General features: G+C 43.0%; 1 protein-coding gene across 2 annotated transcripts in view; it reads left to right on the top strand.

Moving 5' to 3' along the window:
- robo1 (roundabout, axon guidance receptor, homolog 1 (Drosophila)) overlaps positions 1 to 18,814 on the top strand; it is a 156,514-nt gene that overhangs the window by 119,215 nt on the left and 18,485 nt on the right. For both annotated transcript variants that reach the window (XM_034113094.1, XM_034113095.1), the window contains exons 4-17: positions 1,050 to 1,170; positions 2,005 to 2,143; positions 2,321 to 2,448; positions 6,638 to 6,646; positions 7,584 to 7,708; positions 7,910 to 8,081; positions 9,686 to 9,891; positions 11,759 to 11,840; positions 12,042 to 12,210; positions 12,303 to 12,469; positions 12,590 to 12,711; positions 14,374 to 14,605; positions 15,483 to 15,604; positions 17,196 to 17,367. In XM_034113094.1, coding sequence (XP_033968985.1) covers positions 1,050 to 1,170; positions 2,005 to 2,143; positions 2,321 to 2,448; positions 6,638 to 6,646; positions 7,584 to 7,708; positions 7,910 to 8,081; positions 9,686 to 9,891; positions 11,759 to 11,840; positions 12,042 to 12,210; positions 12,303 to 12,469; positions 12,590 to 12,711; positions 14,374 to 14,605; positions 15,483 to 15,604; positions 17,196 to 17,367 — 1,966 coding nt within the window. The remainder of the gene's footprint in view (positions 1 to 1,049; positions 1,171 to 2,004; positions 2,144 to 2,320; positions 2,449 to 6,637; positions 6,647 to 7,583; positions 7,709 to 7,909; positions 8,082 to 9,685; positions 9,892 to 11,758; positions 11,841 to 12,041; positions 12,211 to 12,302; positions 12,470 to 12,589; positions 12,712 to 14,373; positions 14,606 to 15,482; positions 15,605 to 17,195; positions 17,368 to 18,814) is intronic.

Here is an 18,814-nt window from a genome sequence, read left to right as displayed (position 1 = left end):
GTATACACACAAGTGTGTCTGTCATATGCAAGTGATAATGTGGAATACAGTGGTGTAGATTTCCTGAGGGGCATCATGGATCACAAGTGAACACACATGTAAGAAGGGCTTGTGTTTAACATAGTAGTCACGCATTTGCAATATTGTGTGTCAAGCTCTCTGTCAGAGGTACTCTAATGAGGGTATCGATGACATGCTTGCAGGTGGTGGTCCCGGGTCTCGCACGCTGATATGTGCATTTAAAACCTAAAGCCCCCATCAAGCCAAAGAGATCATTGGTGCACCATTCTATTGTCTGTCTCTGCGCTGACTGGCATGGTTGTGAGCTGAGAGAAGGGCTGGGGGGCCTGTGCTGGGGCTGTCTTTCTGACTGCCTGAGAACAAAGCACCTCCTCTGGCCTGTAATCAAAGCCCTGGGAAATAACAGACATGACATTCACCTGGACAAACACACATTCAGCGCTGGGTGTGTGCGCTGTTCATGTTTGCTTGAATGTATGTTTACTTGCTCTCACTTGCAGTTGTATGCACACACGGGGGAAAAATCAAGAAGAATATTCTTTAAAACAAAAGTGTCCTGAAGCTCTTTGAGGCAACTGGAAAAGTGCTCACAGTCCTGCAGAGCCTCAGGTGTTTCCTCAGGGATCCACATTTGTGTTGGATTGGAAAAGTGTTCTTTGGCTCAGCTTACCCTAAGGAGGAACGGGCCGACTGATAGAGATTTAGACTCCAAGTGGTAGCTGAGTGCAAAAATAAAAAAATGGGCTAGAGAGAAAGTTCAGTTTGTTCCCAATGCTCAAAAGTCCAATAGTTCAGCACCAAGCCATTATGTGTTTGTGAGTACATTTCATATTGGTGTTGTAATGATCTTTTGGTAAGTAAGTGCTCACAGACCTTCTTTAATGCAATAAGGAAATGTTTTGTAATGTTTGAGCTCTGCTGTTTTCTTTTTTCTGAGTCAACCACAGGCCCACTGTGTCTCTCAGACTTTCATGTTGCTGTTTTCCTCTCAATGATAAGCCTCTCTCCTCTTACTTTATTCCCTTTAGATACGCGGAGGGAAGCTGATGATCACAAATGCCCGGAAGAGCGATGCTGGGAAATATGTGTGCGTTGGCACAAACATGGTCGGAGAACGTGAAAGTGAAATAGCCGAACTCACAGTACTTGGTAATAAATCTTCTTTTAAAATATCTTAATCTGTTGTCCACATACACGCAACACACATGTCATGCACATACACACTCTTGCACACACATTCACACACTTGTTTGTCTGCAGTGAGAAACAGAATCCAGATGTTACATTTCCATTGTCTATCTCCCAGGGAACTAAATGGTGTCACTGACCTTTATCAGATAGAGTGTGAGCTGACCTCCAATCTCACACTTAACTATGAGTCCCATGCTGGCCCCAGCAGTGTGTCTCCTATGACCAGCTGCACCCTATTTCATCATGAATGACCTCCTGTGTCCCAAGCAGAGAGCATGTCCAGACTCCTGATTTTATCACCAGTTGTGTTACTCCCTATTCCTCTTCTCCTCAGTGAATCTGTCAGAAAGAGCAAGAACAGAGACAATTTTGTAAATATAAATAATTATACTGAAATAATTTTTTAGTGTGTCCCTTTGCATGAGAATACTATGATTAATCATAAACCAACCTGGTTAAAGTCTGATGGACATTGTACATTTTAAACAGTGTCATTAACCGTAAATTGTTTATTACCTTGTTATATCTGTATACAAACTCAATTAGTGAAATTAAATACTAGATTATTTCACATTATTACATCATTTTCATTACAGGACACCTCCCAGGACCTAAAACTCAAACTTCAAAATGGCTTTATTTAATTGAACATCTAATTTTTCTCTTGGCTCTGAAGCCTAACTATACTAAGAACTAAGAATTGCAAAAAATATAGCTGGTATAATAAGTACAAATATTTTTCATGTAAAACTGTTCTTTGCTTTTTTTTTAATTTAATTTTTTGCTATGCAGAACGTCCCAGCTTTGTCCGTCGCCCAGGCAGCCAGGTGATGTTAGTAGACCAAAGTGTGGAGTTCAGGTGTGAGGCTCGTGGCGACCCAGTTCCCACCGTGCGCTGGAGGAAAGACGATGGTGACCTGCCCAAAGGAAGGTATGACTCATCAACTGCTCCCCTTTCCATCACAAAATACCATCCTCCCTCTCTTTGTTAGATCCAAATACATATTTGTTCTGTGTCATCAGATGACGCATGATGCATTAAGCCTGCTTATACACAGGTTTTGTTTATATGTCAACATTTGATACATGGATATTCGTTTTAATCCAGATATGAGATTCGTGAAGACCACACCCTGAAGATCCGTCGTCTGACTTCAGCCGATGTAGGCTCCTACACCTGCGTGGTCGAGAACATGGTGGGCAAGGCGGAGGCATCGGCCTCGCTCACCGTCCACGGTGAGAGAAAATACTGTGACCACTATCACCCTGTTCAGTATTTTCATTTACAGCCCCTTGGACAGCTATTCCTGGTGTTTTTCTATTTTGGGTAACTGTGAAGCCTGATTCAATTGCAATTTAGCCCAGCCACATTGCAATGATAGTCTGCAGCTTTACTACTATCGGGGCATCACTTTCACCTATTCTCTCTCAATTAGCTGATTGATTTATAATAAAAAAGAAATGCAAAAATCCATAATAGCTGTATAGTTGTGCACATGGGAGCTCAACAGCAATCGATTTCATTTGCCCTATACAAGTGGCATTTCTCCGGAGGCCTGTCTTCCGTCATGTTTTAAGACATACAGTACTATTTGTGAACCTATGGAATATCTGTGCGTTTCCTGTGGCCCTCTCCATTGGACTTCTTATTAACACAGTTGGAATATAAAGCAGCCGGTCACAGAGTGTGAACATTCAGAAAGAAACCATTCAGATGAACTGGGGGCTGGGATCACCCCTAAACCCTCCTGGGAATCAGAGGAACACAGGGGGGCATTTAACGGCAAACTAATGGGAATGTAGGGAGTCGGGTGAGGGAAGAAAGGAGGAAAGCAGGGGTCGGTTGAATGTATGGGAGATAGGGACAGTGAGTGTGTAGGTCTTGGTGGCAGCTCGCCACTGATGCAGAACAGGTTGGGAAATGGGGCTGGGGGCGATTGTGGTGAAGAGTATAGAGGGGGAGAGAGGTTTCTGCGGTGAGGTCAGTCATATTAATGTCACTCCCAGCAGTTAACACAGCAGAGATATAAAGAGACAGGGCAATTTTATTCCTGTGCCAACCCCCACCCACAAAGACAGATACTTCATCTTCACATGGCTACCCTTTGCAATTATTTCTTCATTTTCTCCACAAGACAGCAATCTTTAGATTGGTTTGAAGAGCAAGATTAGGCACACCTGCCAATACATCCATCAATATATCTACCCCTCTTATTGCCTTTGTTCACTTCCTATCCCTGATGAAAGCTTAGTTAATGAAAGGGAACAGCCTCGATGCACAATTCAATAAGCTGTTCTTCTAGCTTTGTACCATATTTGAAAGGCTACAACCTCCGTTGTCCTTATAGGAAATGAAATGTCTTGACCTCAGGCCCACTCCCTGTTGCCTACATGCAGAAGCAAGGCACTGGCCTTCTTTTCACTCATTATGCCTTTCAACCGCCATGTTATAAGAAATAGATAGACATGAAAACAAGAGTAAAAGCACCTAAATCAATTAAACTTTGGTAAACAAGGGCCTCTGCTATAGATTTAGGAAACAAAAATGCCAATGCTTTCTTAGGGCGTAAGTACAGGTTAGAGGCACAAGAGGAATAATATGAATTCTTATTATACTCTTAGATTGGACGGACAGCTGCACTTCCAAGATTTCAAAGTTCCTAGAACCATATTTTCTTCAGATCCCTGAGTTGATCCAGACCAGGACACGAGGAGGCCGGGAGGCTGTGGGCACTGAGTAGTCCAGCTAAGTAAAGACAAGCAGGCCACAGTCCCACGCCCGGAAATGACATGTTTGTAATGACAGATGCGGGCACAGAAAAGGAAAGAAAGGCCCGGTAATTGTAGTTCTTCAGAGGCCAAAGCAGTGAAACGATGTATAGGTAGTAAGATGCCGCTGTAGTGAAGACAACAGTGATGTGGCAGCAAGAGTTTAGTTTGTGATTTTAGTGGTCAATGCATAAAGAGTCAAATAATGGCAAGATTGCTGAGTCCCTGCATAGTAGTCAATGAACGGCTCAATAATATACCATCTATGGAATTGGTAGAACACCACAAAATGGGTAATCCAATATTCAAAGCCAAAGTGTAAAAATAATATAATAATTTTGTAACTTTTTACTGCTAAATGTGCAGTGACTTGTAAATGGATGTTAACACCAATGGAATTACAATCACATTTTTCTTCTAAATAGAAACTGGTTAGATATAGAATTCCTTCCCTGCAGTTTCATTATTCAATCTGCTTATCATTGCAATATGGTGTATGTGGTGTATAACATATTTGCAATGCACACCTCACACTTTTGGAGTAATTCTAAGCAAATCCCTTTTATGAGCTGCACGTTTGTGAGAAGAATCCAGCTCTGTGTGGACGGAGGGGGATTTTCACACCTTCCATGGTCAGATTGTCAGTGGACAATGTGGACATTGTGGAAGTGGTGCCCTGGGCTATTTGTCTTTCAACATGCTCTGCTCTTGTAACTAACTTAATCAGTGAATTATTGTCTTACACACGTTTGTCAGTCTACTACACCTCCTTTGGACTTATAAATATGTCAAGTAAAATAGTTCATTGATTGATGGAAGAAACGCATAATTGGCTAAGTCACCAGTGGTATTTATAGTTTCATCGTAAAATCATTCATCTAAGCCACATGAGAAAGTAGCAGTGTGAGGGACTGTTCAGCTGTTAAGTCTGCTTAGTTTGTGCGTACACTGGGGATTGTGTGTTTTGAAAGACTTAAGAATCAGGCAAAGGCATTTTGTTCTGGTTCTGGTGTGGTTAGATAATGTTTATAGAATATTTTGTTAATTAAACTTCAACAGCGGACTTCAACCATAGGAATGTAAATACATTGTTTTAGACTGCAGGCCTATTGGACAGTGTTCAGAAAATCAACGTGTTATTTTTCCTCAGCTGGTTAAGTTTGCTATAAGCAGTGATTTATGTGTAGGAAGGTCTTGAATGGAATGGTAGTCCCCAGAGCAGCGTTGCTAATAACCCATGTAAAGGGTCTGGAAGGAGACTTGGAACTGGTGCCAAAACAGAGCGGGGGGGAGGAACTTTCCTGTCAGCCAACTGCATGCTGTTACAGTGATGATAAATACCAAAACCTGGTTGGTTGCAACATATATAACTGATGCTTTGTATTGGTCTACTGTATATCTGTTTCCCTGCATTTGATTAAACCCAACTGTTGAGTAGACTTTCATTGTGTATTAGTACAAATTACTAGAGAAGGACGGGCATTTACAGCATGCTACAGAATGATTCATATTAATCATGCATGCTTTCCTACTCGTGTTGATTTCAGTCGCACTGAACAGCAGCACGGCTCAATTTAATCTCACTGCTGTGGTCTTTGGTTCATAGCATGCCTCCTATTGGGCTGGAGGTCATCATGCTCAGTGTGTTTTTCCTCAGTCGCTCTGATGATAGAGACTCCCTTCTGCCCTGTAAGCTAGCGGAACAGTCCACAGAAAGTAGCCTGGTCAGATTTAAGACTCACCTCTGCCTCCAGGTCCACAACTGTGATCACAGCAGCATGGGAGAGGTAGGGTTACCTAATTAAAGGCTTAGACACACATGAATGGATGTGTATAGGTGTTGTAGAGGGGCTTGTGTGTTTGTGGGTGTGTATGTTCTCATGATTGTCGCACACAGATAGCAGTGAGCGTCTTTTTCTGGAAGCGCTTGATGCTAGTCTTATCTGCATTTTAAAGGCCAGCATGGGGCGGAGGGAAGGGGTGGTCATTACTCTGACAGACAGCGTTTATGTTTCCGTGGGAGCCGTTGAAGCAGACAGATTAGATAAGGTGAGTGATTGGCCAGGGGAGATTTATGGCCAAAGAGTGACAGTTAACATTCACCTTGTGGTTTTACGAACCAGCCTAACATCGGCAAGGCTGTGTTTGAGGGACTGTGAGGCAGCTGCTCCTCAGGATGCTCCAAACCTCATTAAGGGTAGAGGGACAATCACCTTAGACTATATCTGGATATTAGTGGAAAAAAGTAAACAGAAAATTATAATTGCAAAAACAACATCTGTCCTGTGTATTTCATTGTATTCTTTGTGCTTTTTTTGTCATTTATTGTACCTAATCCAACCTTTTCCTGTCCTTGAGTCACGAAGATTAAGAGGGATGATTAATCAAATGTTTTCATTTATCTCTGTACATTTGTAATTCATTCTTGATCACTGATTTTAATTTGTTATTGCTGCATATCACATTGTCCCTTGGTTTTGAGTTGAGGTTGAAATATGACATATCCTTGTTTTATAGAAAAATAATGACATGATTGTTTGTACCCATTGACATCACATTGTTATTTTCCTTATCCCTCCTCTGTATATTTCATGCTGTTTTATTATTTATTTATTCATCTTTGGGTTTTGTTGTTGTGTTTTTGTTTCCTTTTTAGTTGTGTCTGGTAAGTTGAAATGTCACCCGTCACCTATTCACCGCACTGACAGAGACAGGAAGCTGTCACAACCCCCCCCTCCATCCTCCTTCCATCACTTCTCCACCCTCCAATCAGCAATCATGTTTCTTTTGTCATGGGCAACAGTGACAAAAGGACATTAATGGGTAAAAATATGCTCAGCTTGGGCCTCCAAGGTAAAGCCGCATCATTTCATTCTATTATTTCCCCCTTTATGCATTACCAAACAGCCCATCTTATTCATGGACAAATTATGTCTGTATTCCAAATGACAGCTTTCAGATTGCCTTTCTTTATGTATAACACAGCCCCTGCAGATAACACATTAAAATATTTGCAGATTTATGATATTTTAGCAGCAATACAGAGTGAAGTTGTAAACTGGCCCTCCTCTGAACCTCTGCACTCAGGCTGTGTCCTTGCATGAATGGCCTATTAGACCAGCAAGGCCTAATGTCACCGCAGAGCTGCTTGGACGACCTTGGGCTAGAACACCAGACTTAGTCTGAGATGAAATGTGTCATTAAGATGCATGGATACTGCATTCTGGTTGATGCCTGCACTATTGGAAGGTGTCAGCATGGACAGATGGCTCAAATGTATTCCTCATTTCCATGTAAATTTTAATGGTCCATGCCCTTGCCCATGCAAATGAGGGGGCATGGGAGTAACCGTTGTTTTCTCTATTCATTATCTACAATATGCCTGCATTTTGAATATAATCAGCAGACTGGTTAATCTGCTGTGCACACACTGTGCAAAGTTTTGAAGAGAGCCTGAATTCAGTAGCTGTAGTCAAACGCCTTGTGTCTTTCATTCAAATATTCAAATGACCCAGACTAGTAACTGTTATATTATGATAACTATAATAATATATGGTGTGTTTTCTATTCAATGGCTAACCATTCTCATGTCTGTCCTGCAGTGCCACCGGCTTTTGTGGTTAGACCAAGGAACCAGGTGGTGGGGGTTGGCAGAACCGTCACCTTTCAGTGCGAAGCCACTGGAAACCCACAGCCAGCCATTTTCTGGCAGCGGGAAGGCAGTCAGGTAAACAAACTAAACTACAGTAAACATTTCCATTTCAAAACACTTTGTATACATTTGTAGAACCTGCCCATACTCAAGTGAAGCTACAGAAATAACTTATTTATGGTTGCATGCATATGTCTATTTGCCTGTCCAATAAACGTATTCTTGCCAAATATCAGTTAATAAAAGTCTTACTGTATGTGATGTTATCCCCCACAGAACCTTCTGTTCTCCTACCAACCTCCTCAACCATCCAGCCGATTTTCTGTATCTCAGTCTGGGGACCTGACCATCACGGATGCCGAACGCTCAGACATGGGGTACTACAGCTGCCAGGCCATCAACACTGCTGGCAGCGTCCTCACCAAGGCTCTGCTAGAGATCACTGATGGTGAGCAACCTCCTTTGAATCCCAGTGTCTGCATACACAGCAACGTCTCAAAGGGAATTAGAGGAAAACTGAAAGCAAACTTGAGTGGATAAATATTGGTATTTCGTATAATCTTTGGCTCATGCGGATAATGCTGTTCATCTGAACTGCTGTGGTCTTGCCGTAGAGCATATTAATATCCAAATTGAGGTTTGTGAGGTTCGGTCTGGCCTGTTCAATGTGTTCCTGTCAGGGGGAGAGACTCTCTGGTGCCTGTGCACCCAGACCGTGGCTCAGTATTTGGCTTCGCTGGCTTCACACTGGCTAATGTCTCCTTCGGTATTCCATTGCTGGCTTGCTGCTGTCGACCGTTGGAAGACTGTGGCTGTGTGGTGAGGTCTGGATTGGGTCCTCTAATTACTTTGCTAGCCAATCCCTGTCAGCCTGGTGGACCAACCTTGGCTTAATTTCCACCATTCCCACAGAGATCTGGGCAGCTATTATTTTGTCTATGACACACCTAGATTCATCCCTTCATTTACCAAATATCCTTCTTCATTTCAGGCCTACAATGGTATGCTCCATCTCTCGCTCTCTCTCCTTTTCTCATTCTGTTATGCTCTCTGGATAATAATGACAGTTATTAAAGTGAGAAGGCCGCGCTGAGGCCACTACTTCTCCGCAGGCAGATCTAGTAATTACAGGTCATGCTGACAATGTTTTAGTAATTGCACCATCCCCGGCAAAAAAAAAGCAGAGACAAAGCGGCCCAGAGCGGCCCCAGATTACCACAGCATGGTTCTCAGGATCTATCGCACATACAAGCCTGTTTTGCCTTTTGCTGTGAGGTATTCATTTGATTGCTCCTCATGAATGTTACTCACTAGTTAATTATTGGGGCTGACAGAAATGGTTATCAATAGCGCCATGAATGAAAATAATGGTACAGAGCAGGAAAATGATGATTCAGACGCAGTAGAGACAAAATAAAAGAGTGCTTTTATTTAAAGTTTATCTCGTATTCCTTTCTTCTTGTCTGCCCATTACAGCCTTTCTATTTCTGTCAAGAACAGGCTACATCTTTGTTTTTGTGAGTACTGGATGAAAATACAGGGTTTAAAGGCAGGAAGGGGGAGTTTAAACACCCTCATGCTAATACCATTGTATGTTCTAGCTAGATGTTTTTTTGGGGGGATTTTTTCTCCCTTGTTTTGTGTTTTATGGCTGGGGGATGGGCCAGGGGATTGTTGGCTGCCACTGTGCATATGGGTAGTGCCAGGCGTCTGTTAGAGCTGCAGCGAGAAGACTGAAGTATCTGAGGCTGTTTCATATTAATTACGCTGCTTTTATTTGGCTAAGTTCGACTCCTGCTGCTGAATGATTAGAAAATTGTTTCCAGTTCATAAAATTGGATGTAATTCCACTCGCACTACCCTTACAGTGTTCACATGCTAGAACATTGCTACACGCTGTTTGGCAGATTCTATGCCTTTTGTGTCTTTTCTCTCACACAGGCTGGAGGTAATTGTCTGAATCTGTTGTCCATACTACAGCACATGAACACCTTCACAGTTTTTTCCCACCACCTTCCACATAATTGCTCATTCTCCTTCCTCCTTCCACAGTTGTGTCGGACCGCCCGCCTCCAGTTATCCGGCAGGGCCCGGCCAATCAGTCAGTAGCTGTGGACGGCACAGTCATCCTCAATTGTGTGGCAACAGGAAACCCCACCCCCACCATTCTGTGGAGGAAGGATGGTGTGTTGGTGTCCACACATGACTCCAGGGTCAAACAGCTGGACACAGGCGCATTACAGATCCGCTATGCAAAGGTAAGACACCTGCTGTCACATGTATAAACATGCTCTGATCCCTTTCTACCATTAAGCAAAGTAAACACTATGCACAGCGCCCAGTACTGTTCTGTGGAGTTCATTTGTAATTTGACTATGAACATATAAACTTGCCTTACTATCGAAATATTTCAATTTTTTTTATTTGGCCAGCTTTAATGTCTAAATCCATTCAAATAAACTTCAAAGTTGTCCATATTACATCCATAATGTGATGGGAAAACTCCTGCTGGTTGGTAAATAAAGCTTGTATTCCCTGCCAAGATCCAGCCCTCAGTGGGCTGTCAGTCAGTTGTCGCGGGTTCAAAATAGAGTCTGTGAAGTTGAACAGTCTGTAGTTCCTGTCAGTCAGCAAGCTAACACAGTGGGTTTTATGTGTGTGTGTGTGTGTGTGTGTGTGTGTGTGTGTGTGTGTGTGTGTGTGTGTGTGTGTGTGTGTGTGTGTGTGTGTGTGTGTGTGTGTGTGTGTGTGTGTGTGTGTGTGTGTGTGTGTGTGTGTGTGTGTGTGTGTGTGTGTGTGTGTGTGTGTGTGTGTGTGTGTGTGTGTGTGTGGTGGCAAGCTGCTTGATGCTGAACACACTCATAGGCAGAAACAAGTAGGGGGTGCTGACGTGTCTTCCAGATGGAGGCGTCACAGGGTCAGAGGTGGCGTCAGTTTGCGGTGTTCTGAATGAATGCAGGCATGTCTTGTGGTGACAGGAGCGGCAGTATGATTGGGCCGCCAGTGTGAGGCAGGCAGGAGGGGATGCGTCTGAGCCCCTCTCCTGCTGCAGCCCAGTCCGCAGGCACTTTAAATAATGAACTTGTCATTTCTACCTGACAACATTTTAATGAAGATGTTTTTGATGCGTGAGGTAATATATTTGATTAATGTCGCCTGAGAGTTATTATTTTTGAATGTTAATACATTTTCATACTCACCAGATTAAATACACACATTCAGGGTCATTGGTAGGACATGTTTTCAATTATTCCGATTTTTTGTTTTGTTTACACTCCCTAACGGTAGCATTTAGTGTACTATGCATTACCAGAAAAGCAGAAATATTTAAAAAATGCAGCAGTGTGAAAATATACAAAATACCTTTGCCATCAGGGTTATTGTTGGTGTTTTGTTTAATAGCCTGTTGGCAAGCAGACCATTCCATTTTTTTTTTAACCTTCTTCAATCGAAAGGCAGTGACCTAAAATACTTTTTTTTATCTGGATACAAAAAACAGGTGTCAATCCAATATTCTTTGAAACAACATGTTTTTCAATTTTCTCAGGACCTATTGCACTCAAAGGCCTACAAAGAAATGTATAATCCCTTTAGGGTCTTTCTGCTTTGTGTAGTTCCTGTTCTAAAACATAACTACAAATAAAAATCACTCAGTGAACTCTAATCTCCTACTTATAAGTGACAAAGAAAAAGTAAAGAGTGAGGCAATGTTAATAAAAGTATATTAATAACCAATGTTCTACTTTATATCTTTAGTGTAGCTTGTCACCACATTTGTTGCACAGAGCAGTCACTTCCATGTTTGGAATAGTAGAGAGAGAATAAGGTCCCCAATTAGTCTATGATCCTGTGAAAATCTTTTCCATTTGACTAGGAATGTTCTGCCACTTGGCCTCTCCAGCTGCTTTCCTCAGGTTCTGTTGTAAAAGGCATGACATTGAGATTATCAGGCATTGACAGCTGCCTGCTACGACTTCACCAGAATGTCAATAAGCAGAGCATTGACGGTGGGGGGAGACAGTATGTGGCAAAAGCGGGAAATAGACTCTTACCAGTTCAAGAGACTCTGACATGCATTTAAATAATTTCCATTTAACCAAATATTCTTCTCTGTTTTCCCGGCAGCTTGGTGACACTGGTACCTACACCTGCATCGCATCTACACCGAGTGGAGAGGCCTCATGGAAAGCCTACTTAGAGGTTCATGGTAAGACTAACCAATAGGGAGGATAAGTGCCTCTCAGTGTACTTTTTCAAATTGCGTGATATGTTTGTGATATTCCTTTGTGAAAGTCAAATGGTAAAGAGGTATATGAAGTTTGGAGATGTTTTGCATACCTTTGTTTACTGTGATAGCAATAAACTACATGTTCCTTTATTTCTTTCTTTTACTATGTTCTAAATTAAGAGTTTGGAGTTCCAGTTCAGCCAAACAGGCCCACTGACCCAAACCTGATCCCCAGTGCCCCTTCCAAACCTGAGGTCACTGATGTTACCCGCACCTCCATCTCCCTTTCCTGGAGACCTAACCTTAATGCTGGAGCCACGCCCACCTCCTATATAATAGAGGCCTTCAGGTAAAACTAAACAGCAATGATCAATAAACCAAACAACTGCGTGGTGTTAATGACAACTTTGAAACCTTAATTATTTTGTTGTGTGTTCACAGTCATGCATCAGGGAGCAGCTGGCAAACCTTGGCAGAGCATGTGAAAACTGAGTCATTTGTACTGAAGGGCTTGAAGCCCAGTGCAGTCTACCTCTTCTTAGTACGGGCAGCCAATGCCTACGGGCTGAGTGATCCCAGTCCTATCACTGAAGCTGTGAAAACACAAGGTGAGGGCTGCCTTTTTACTGATATGAAATTCATTTACAGCACCAAAGTGTTGTGGTTTTTCTGTAGTTTAACTCAATATCATTTTTTTTTTTTTTTTAAATCTGTGCTTCTGCATACAGATATCCCTCCCACCAGTCAGGGCGTGGACCATCGTCAGATCCAAAGGGAGTTGGGAGAAGTGCTTATACACCTTCACAACCCAACCATTCTCTCCTCCTCATCTGTCAGGGTGCAGTGGACCGTGAGTATAATGCTCTATCAATGCACTGTTGTGACTTTTTTTTCTTTAGACAGCTGCAGCCAGCCACAGATTGCCATATGGATCATTAGTATAGCTGGTCACCAAAGCTCCAAGGTTAGTTTAGTGATATGCCCCATGGTCAATTTGCCAGGCCACTCAGGCGAGCTAATGTGCTAACGTCCTAGCACCCTTCAGAGGAAGGACACTGCAGACAGCAGCTTGGAACACAATCCAAGTTTTCTTATTGTCCATCTGGCATGAGTCTGAAAATGGTCGACTGGCCTGAGACCAAAAATGTGCAGCTTCGCCCACAGTGGACCACTCAACCGCCCAAAAACTTAACTACAGAGCCTAGCCTTCTGCAGGCTATATTGTACCGCATAGCAGTGTGTGGCGTGCCAGCCTGTGCCCTCTCAGATTGAAAACACTTGATGGCTGTTAAAATAATACAAGTGAGAAGGAAGAGGCGGCCAACTCATGCTCTTAAGTGGAAATGGCTTACAGATGTTAAAACGGATAGGTGGGAGAGGAAGAAGTAGAAGTAGAACTGGGAGCTTATGGTGGCTTTCCTTAACTGATAGCCTAAAAGCTCCAAATGAAATACTAACGTCCACCTGAAATTGATATGGTTAATGTATCGTTTTTTTTATTTTACGAGACTCTATATCTATACTGTCCACCTAGATATTGGTCTGTTGGATGGCTTACTGAAAGGAAAGAACAGTCCTGTTTTGCCTTTTGACATAGGGCCACCCCTACATTCTCTAGTATTATGAAGTGCCACAGTGAGTGATGAATGGGACCGAGGAAACGTGAAAAGGATACTGACATGTCAAGACTGATTTAAAACATTATTGCCCAGTTACCCTGTCTCCCTGGAATGTTCCAAAAAAACACATGATACAAGAGAGAATTACAATATAGTAAAACGCCACGGTATCCTTGTTTTGTGGGGTTAAATCTATTCCCAATGTGGAGTTTCTTGGTTTTACATTTTCCTTTGTGTTGTGGTAAATGGTTGCACAGTTTCAGGCTAATGAAGACCACCTGAGCCGGCAGCATATTTTACGGGGGAGGGATAAAGAAATCACTAAAATCTTTACAAGCCATTGCTGCCTGCCTTCCACAGGGAGTCGTATGGATATTAGCATACGGGTTAACGGTTATTCTTCTCTCTAACCATGCTGGGTAACGGAGCAACGTTTTATTAATAAGCTGCATCAGATGCTGTTAAACTTGCATTTTCAACTTCTGGAACTCAGTATAAAGATTCACTTCTCCCCCTCTTCCTTGACACTAGCAGCCAGTCAGTACACTGGAGAGCAGGACAGGATGAGACAGGCTGTTCTGGGAGCCTGGGCCCTGTTTAACCAGCTCCAGACTTGGAGGAACCTCTGGCCAATGACCTCATACTGTGGTTGCACAAATCGCTGCTGCTCCAAATGGCGCATAGACAGACAGTTGAAAAAGAGAGATGTAGATACGGATGGATACACAGAGGGGTGATGTGATGAGTTAGCACCCCATTTCATCCAGTGCCTGGCGTATCAGCAATCCATAGCTGTCAAGTCATACAACATTTATAACAATACTGTGTTATATTCCACTGTGAAGCATCTAATCAAACTCGCACTCACACCACCTTTTTTTTTCGTTCACAAGGTGGAGCAGCAGTCGCAGTACATCCAGGGCTACAAGGTGATGTACAGACCTTCACCGCAGGGGCTACAGAGGAGTGAGTGGGCTGTGTTCGAGGTGCGAACCCCCGGGGAGGACAGCGCTGTTGTGCCGCAGCTTCGGAAAGGAGTCACATACGAATTCAAAATCCGCCCCTTCTTCGATGAGTTCCAGGGAACAGACAGTGATATCAAAATTGGCAAGACGCTGGAAGAAGGTGGGGGGATGCGAATGAGTGTGACTGTGCGCGAGTGTGCTTGCATGTGTGCATGCATGTTTCCATGTTTACACTATTTTATATGCTCAGCTCGCATGTGTGAGAGCATACAACAGCTGTTCACAGCAGGCAGTTATGGCAGGATTATGGTATGTTCAAATGTGGTGTATTCAAGCATGCTAGGGTTAGGGTTGATGTTCACCTCTTTAAAAGGCCCTATGGAACCCCATATATATAAGTATCATACTAATTTCTCATAGGGTGTGGTTGTGGCAGTCTCATGAGGTTTGGTTGAAACCCAAGTGTGAATTTTAATCTGTAGCAAACAGTTAAGATAAATGTGAGTGCATAGTGTTTACGACAGTGTGTCTATGTTTGTTGCATGCGTGGGAGTGTTTCGATCTATTTTTGCTGGATTCTCCTTTGTTCCTAGTCTTGTTGATAATTGTTTTTGGAGCAGTTAAAACAATGTTTGTTCTCCTTGAAGCAGAAAAAGGCAGTTTTTATAACACCCATTCACACTGTGATTACAGCTTTTTTGTCGCATTGGTAATTATTTCAGTTTAATTACCGTTGGACCACAGGTTGGCGTTCACACACTAACATACACCCGCCATCATAACTCCCTGTGTGTTTTCAGTAAACAATTACATGTTATATACCCACAAGAGCACTTGTGTTAAACAAACCCCGTTGTCAGATAAAAGCATTGCAATTTTGATTATTGCTCTTTTGTTTTCACCTCAGCGTTAGTCTCAAACAAAGATTGTGACAGCTCAATGTGATGAGGGGAAACTGGGAGAGACTGCATGCAGTTATAAAAAAAACTGTCTCATGTATGAAGGTGTGTTTTTTATATTTTGTCTACCCCCCTCAGCCCCCAGTGCCCCGCCTCGTGAGGTTACAGTGACGGAGAGTGAGGACAATGGGACCGCCATCGTGGTCTCCTGGCAACCCCCTCCAGAAGAGGAACAGAATGGGGTGGTCCAGGAGTACAAGGTAAAAAAACTGCAGCTACCTTTGTTCTGAGCAAGTGGGACTTGCATTGTAGAAACACACAAAGGAGACACAAACAAGGATGCAGACAGAGCAGATAACAGAGAGAGAGACAATGCACAGACATGGAAAGGTAATGAATTCCTGGTTGAGGCGCACCTTTGTGCTCTTCCAGCGTGTGACAGGCTCAGAGACCAGACAGGGAAGGAGTCAAAAGCAGGGGAACTGGTGGAAACTGTTGTAAAACAGTGCCATCTGGTGGAAAGGGTAGGCTCATACATCTTGTGGCACTCGTAGGGTGAATATTGATGAGGAGGCAATTTCAGCTGTAATTATTGATGGGTTCCTTTTTTGCCTCTTATATTAGTTTGGCCTTAAACTGGTGACTACTAAGTTATTGTGTGTGGAGATAAAATTATAGGCCATTCATGACATGTTTCATATAGATTTTGTATAGATTGATCTTGATCATATTTGAAACATATAATCGCACTGGTAAAAATGAAAATGAAGATACAAAAAAACGTTTACTCAAGGTATTACCAGGCTTAGTAAAGACATGAATGAAAACATAGGTAAATTTTTGGATATTAGATTAACGGACTGAAGCTATGATAATGACCAATGATCAAAGACATGACAAAGAAGAGATAGACCTAATTTATCATTTTGTTGGTCCTCTTTTCTTCGTCCTTCCTTTATAATATACGTGCACCTGTAATATTGACCTCCCTCTGAATCCACTCTAATGTTATGCTGTGTAAGTCCTGTATTTTAATTGGAACACCTTTAACGGTGCAGGGAATATAGGTTAGTAGCAGGAAGGTAGATGAGGCAGAGCCAATGAAAATGTTAAGCCACTGTTAATTTTCTACGTAAATGTTCTCTGGTGATAGGCTTTATAGTAATTTCATGGTTTTTAAGTCAGGCTCGAGAGCGTTCCACAATCATTTCAGAGCCCGGTCCCTAGCGGCCCTTTCCACTCACCGCAATTTTTAAGATACACAGAAAATGTCAGGGCTTTGTAGTTCCATCACAGAAGTGGAAACACACACACACATGCACATGGTATAGTACACACCAAGGGAGGTTTATATGTTAACCTGGGTAACTGCTGGGTGGAGGTAGGGGGTAAAGAAAGCAGAATGTCAGGGGTCCAGGATGTGGAGGTCTCCAGGCCTCATGCTGAGGTGAATGTATGCTTCTCTTTGTGGCCCTGGTGTGAGTCAGCCTGCGAGGCAGCGCTCCTTCCTGGGAGTGACAGCACTTAGCTTCTGCTGAAATTGGGTTATGGAGGTGATTACTGATCCCCATTTGTTTTTCATGGGTTTAAGGCTACACAGAAACGTGTTATGGCTACCTCAGCTAATACTGACCCTGTGTTGCGCAGCCTTTAAAACATAAAGCCATTTTGTCAAATGTTTTCCTAGCTCAGAGATGTAATTCAATACCTGTGTTGTCCTGAAATGTTCCAATAGCAGTACCAACCAATTATCTGGACACAGATTGGTGGCAGCTACCAAACTGGATGTTGTCACGAAACCTTCATAACATTGCCTCACTCTTTACTTTTTCTTTCTCTCTGTTATGGCAGATTTGGTGCTTGGGGAATGAGAGCAGGTACCATATCAACCGCACAGTTGACGGCTCAGTCTTATCCCTGCTCATTCCCAGTCTGGCCCCAGGGATCCGCTACAGCGTGGAGGTAGCAGCCAGCACCGGGGTGGGTCCCGGGGTCAAGAGCGATATCACCTTCTTCCAGCTTGGTGAGTAGAAACAACCTTTTTTTTCTCTCTCACAGGAGGTCGTATCATTGTTTATCCTTTCTTTCAGTGGATACATTTGCTGTGTTTCAATGTCTTCATCCTTGTGCAATCCTACCAGTCAGAATGAAAACCAAATGTCTAACAAATATTTAACGCATTAATCCAGTCACCCCAAATTAAGAGCTTTTTAGTTTATATGACATTCTGCCAATAAAACATATATTTTTGTAATTCCTTTCTTTGTAGTGAATGTTTAAGAATCTGCCTTTTTCCCTTTCTTTATCAACAGCGCTCTAAAACTGTAATTGAAGTGATTACGTTTTTTACAAGCATCCTAAAACTCGTCACAGAATAGGATGACGTTTGAATGGTAGAACACTTTTACAGGTTTGAGCACTGCAATGGCTATTAGCTGCCAGTTGCTGGTAGCCTGATCCACGTGGGCACATTAAATTCCTGGGTGGCAGCTGTTGAGCTGGCTGCCCCACCCTGCTCTGCTCTCCACTCAAGAATGCAATGTTTTCTGTCTGTGCTTCAAACAACAAAGGCAATAATGAATCCTGCACTCTGGGCTCAGGCATAACATATTATTAGTTTTAAGAAGCACACTGCAGACTTCAGTGGGGCTTGTTGTTATCATTTTTATCTCCACTAAAGAGCAGAGAAATAGGGAGAGATAGAGCTCCATCTGGTTTTGAATCTGTGATTGAGTGGGCTGGGATAGGCATGAAGAAGCATCGGCTGTGACTGATACAATTTCCCTCCCTTGAAGAGTTCCTGTGGTGATGGTTGCCATGTTCCAACACTGGAGTGGAACAATGTGCCTTGGGGACCAGCGCTTCACCAAATGCATTTGTCACACTCTGAGCTTGTATGCGTCATGCCAGCCTAGATACCTGTACAGTCCCTTGTGGGCTGCTTAGTCACATTGGCATGCTCCGTTCATTCGGCCAGAACAAGCCTTAAATTGAGAAGACAGAGGAGTGAGGAGAGAGGCAGTGTGAGGCGTTCATGGGCTGAGCGACTGAGACAAAGACAGACAGAGTGATGTGGAGGGGGAAAGGCAGAGAGCTGGTTTCATTGGGGAAGTGTTTCCGCCTCTGGCTTAGAGAGTTTGGTAGAGGAGAGTGGCTGCAACATGAAAGACTTGAGCAAAAGAGATGAAGTCAAAATAACACGAACACGAAGAAGTTTCAGAATGGCGGGGGCTGGGGCAAACCCAAATAAGTCTTTCATGTACCGTGCATGAGGGAGAAGCACAGAGAGAATAGACGGATGAGAAAAACAGACCGAGAGCGCGGGTTGTTGTGAGCAGCCGCACAGACGGTGCCTTTACACTGCATTTCACAGTAGCAACAGCTCAAGGCATTCACACCTCAGCTTTTCACAGATGTGCCTCAGTTTGCTAATTACTGTGGTGACTGTGTTTGAGGATGATCTCATTGGA

Source organism: Trematomus bernacchii, unplaced genomic scaffold, assembly GCF_902827165.1.
Source record: "Trematomus bernacchii unplaced genomic scaffold, fTreBer1.1, whole genome shotgun sequence".
In the NCBI taxonomy this organism is placed as follows: Eukaryota; Metazoa; Chordata; class Actinopteri; order Perciformes; family Nototheniidae; genus Trematomus; species Trematomus bernacchii.
This window is presented reverse-complemented; position numbering and strand designations above follow the sequence as displayed.